Raw genomic sequence first — 3600 nt, 5'->3', positions numbered from 1 at the left:
AGAAAAAATGAAGTGGTGCTGTGGCTCAAGTGATAGAGCATTGGGCTGGAGCCAAAAAAGCTGAGACAGCACCTAAGCCCAGAGTTTAAGCTCCAAGACCAGCCCTCCCCCCCAAAAAAAAAAATCAGAAAACAAGCCACAACTAATTAATTTGCTTTTATTGTACATTGCTTTACCTGTGCATGTCCCTTCCTTTTAAAGTTGTATTTATTTATTTAGTGATTTATTTATTTGATGCCAGTTCTGCTACTTGAACTCACTACCTGGGCATTGTCCCTGAGCTTTTTCCTTCAAGGCTAGTGCTCTCTACCACTTGAGCCACAGCTTCACTTTTAGCTTTTTGGAAGAATTTAATATGAGATAAGATACTCATGGACTCTACAGCCTGAGCTGGCTTCAAACCGCCATCCTTAGATCTCATCTTCATGAGTAGCTAAGATTACAAGTGTGAGCCACACTTATTTTTAAGATTTTTTTAAAAAACATTTTAGATTTTTATTCTTAAGGTGATATGCAAAGGGATTACAGTTATATGAATCAGGTAGAGTACATTTCTTTTTGGACAGTGTCACCACTTTTCTCGTTTTCCCAGTTTTCCCCTCCCATCCCCACCTACAAGTTGTATAGTTAGTTCATTTTCAACATGGTGTCCAATGAGTACTCTCCTGCATGTGTAAAATTATTTAAAATTGACACAATAATTGTATGTATTTATGGAGTATATAGCATATATAAAATCTGTTAAGTTTCATCTAGGTTAAAAATAAGCATTTTTTAACTTGTTTTTGTATTTGGAGTATCTGAAGTTCTTTCTTCCATTGCTTAATAAAATACATAATAAGTTGTTAGAAAGTATTTATGGTCTTGATTATTCTTCATTCATTTCCTCTTTTGCTTCTATCCCTGTTTGCCAATCTTTGCCTCATTTCTCTGTTTTATGTCAGTTGAATATTATTACCGTTATTTTTGTGTTGTGTGTATGTACTGAGGCCTGAATTCAATCTCATGCTTCCTACGCTTGCTTGCTCATACTTGATACTCTATCATATAAGCCATGCCTCCAGTCTGGTTTTTTGTTGGTTGTTTTGAAGATTGATTATCACAGACTTTTCTGTTTGGGATGGTTCTGAGCCACAATCCTCAGATCTCTTGCATAGCTAGAATTACAGGCATGAGCCATCATTGCCCAACTTAATGGTTTTGTATATGTACATTTACATTTTAATTATCGAAAAATTATTACTTGGATTTACTATTGAATTGATCTTACTGTATCATCTTTTAGCCAAAACCTATTGATGTGCAAGTTATTACACACCACATGCAACGATATGCAGTTTGGTTTGGAGGATCGATGCTGGCTTCCACGGTGAGTATGATAAAGCGTGTTTGTATTTTTTTTTGGGTGGGGGGTCCAGTCGTGGGGCCTGAACTCTGGGCCTGGGCCTGGGCACTGTCCCTCAGCTCTTCAGCTCAAGGCTAGTGCTCTATCACTTGAGCCACAACGCCACTTCCGGCTTTTTTTCTTTTTGCTTATATGGTGCTGGGGAATTGAACCCAGGGCTCTAGCATGCAAGGCAAGCGCTCTACCACTGAGCTACCTTCCCAGCCCCCTGTACTTTTTTTTTTTTTAAATAGAAGAATCCAGAGGTACTTTCAGAAGCACAAAGCAAAATCCTTTACATTTTCTATACAATAGGGTACTTGAAAAATTGAACACATAAGTACGTAGCTGTTTTAAAACTAAGTCACTTCAACTTAATATTCTTTTGTAAAGCTTTTTTGTTTTTTAAAATGTAACTTGATAGGAATTTATTTTAAAGTTTGAGTTTTATATCTTAAAATTTATCTTTAGGGAAAACAAATTTTAAATAGTTACTAGATGTTCATTGCTTTTTTCTTTCCAAAAATGACAAAACTTACTGTATTATTAGCTTACATTAGTTATGCAGGAAGTTTAACATTGTTTTTAAACATCTTACTTAAATGTTGAAATATAATTGATTTTAGTCTTTATTAAAGTGTATATTTTTGTTTCAGCCTGAGTTCTACCAAGTATGCCACACCAAAAAGGATTATGAAGAAATTGGACCTAGCATTTGTCGTCACAATCCAGTGTTTGGAGTCATGTCCTAAAATTGACTTCCTAGTTATTTGGGGTTTGGGAAATGGAAAAGAGATAATCTTTCTGATTACTTGTTTTATCTGGATGGCTGGTTTTGAGGTTTTAAACCTGACTTGAATAATAAGACCAAACAAGATTATACAGGAATATTTTAATAAGTGTATCAACATGCAAAATGTAGAAGAGAGCCAAAATGATTGTTTTTCTTTAGATTGAATATTTGAATCTTATGTGTAACAAAAGAAGTGGGTTTTAGTTCTTTCTGTGCCCTGATATTTTGTATATTATTGAATTATCCAAGATTTGATGGGATTTATCGGTATGTAGATAGCTCTATAATGCTTGAATTGTACACTTCTAAGTGTGCAGTGCAAGAGCTTGTTTATATTTCATACTTTTTATACTTTGAGGAAAAAAAGTCAAAGAAAAATTAGTATCTGAGGAACAAAAAGTGACCAAGTAAAGAATAAATTTAAAAAATAGACTTGGCATACCCACTCATGGAATTCCAGTTATTATGAATTGCTTCCATTCCCCTCTCCCTTACCCCAACAATGGTTTTCTTTGCAACTAAGAAGCTAGTATCTTGGATTAACTGATGCCTGCTAGTGCTTTCTAATTACTTGCATTCTGTTTCTTGCTTTCAAAAAAAAGATAAGATGGTTGGACTAGTATTACAGCTCTAAGAAAAACAAAAACTACAAACAGTAATTTGATTACCAAAATTGGTATATTTAAAGCCTAACACCATTCTAATAAAGACACAAATTTCTTTTTAATACTTGTTTCAGGCTCTTTAACCTCTTTATAAGTTCACTATAATAAATCTATTTTCGTCAATCTTCTGCAATAGTTCTTTAAAATCACAACAATTGGTTAGCAAGCTGACTTTTTTATGTGTGCTGTACAAATAATTGTGAACTTTTAATATGTTGAATGCTTTCATTTTGATAACTGGATCTCCATTTGATATTTTCATTTGTATAACACATTTGCAGTCTGATTTTTTTTTTTTTTTTAGTGCCCATCCCTGACATACCATGGAAAGTTAATTTTCTTGGCATTTAAAAATATCTGGATCATGAAGAAAAAAAAATGATGAAAATAAATTAAAATTGAATTACCTTTTTTGATGTTTCTTTTTTCAAGCAATATAGTTCAACTTGTTTATTCACATGATTTCTGTTTAACTAGTGAGATTCACTTAAATTTTTATCCTGTGTATGATATAAAAGTTTTTGTGGTATAAAAATAATTGCCTAGTATTTGCACTCAGAACCTTGTGGTTGCTAAGCAGACACTACCATATTAGCCCCACTCTCAGCCCTCCTTATTTATCGAAAGATAGACAGAGATGTATCTTTTCTAGTACTGAAGCAGCACTGTCAGTAAACATAAAGCACAATTAAGAATACTTCCTAAAGTTAAAGAATATTAAAGTGGTTTTGTTGGTTATTATAATAAAAAATTACAGA

The 3600-nt window shown here is 33.3% G+C and overlaps 1 protein-coding gene across 1 annotated transcript in view; it reads left to right on the top strand.

Annotated features, from left to right (window-relative positions):
• Actr3 (ARP3 actin-related protein 3 homolog (yeast)) overlaps positions 1–3253 on the top strand; it is a 47510-nt gene extending 44257 nt beyond the window's left edge. Inside the window, exons 10-11 of the mRNA XM_013030819.1 lie at positions 1286–1369; positions 2041–3253. Of these exons, the coding sequence (XP_012886273.1) occupies positions 1286–1369; positions 2041–2136 (180 nt within the window). The 3' untranslated portion in view covers positions 2137–3253. The remainder of the gene's footprint in view (positions 1–1285; positions 1370–2040) is intronic.
• Positions 3254–3600: the final 347 nt, after the last annotated feature.

The sequence above is a fragment of the Dipodomys ordii genome, unplaced genomic scaffold, assembly GCF_000151885.1.
Source record: "Dipodomys ordii isolate 6190 unplaced genomic scaffold, Dord_2.0 Scaffold133, whole genome shotgun sequence".
Lineage (NCBI taxonomy): Eukaryota > Metazoa > Chordata > Mammalia > Rodentia > Heteromyidae > Dipodomys > Dipodomys ordii.
The sequence above is the reverse complement of the archived record's forward strand: the minus strand, read 5'-3'. Positions and strand labels throughout refer to the sequence as shown.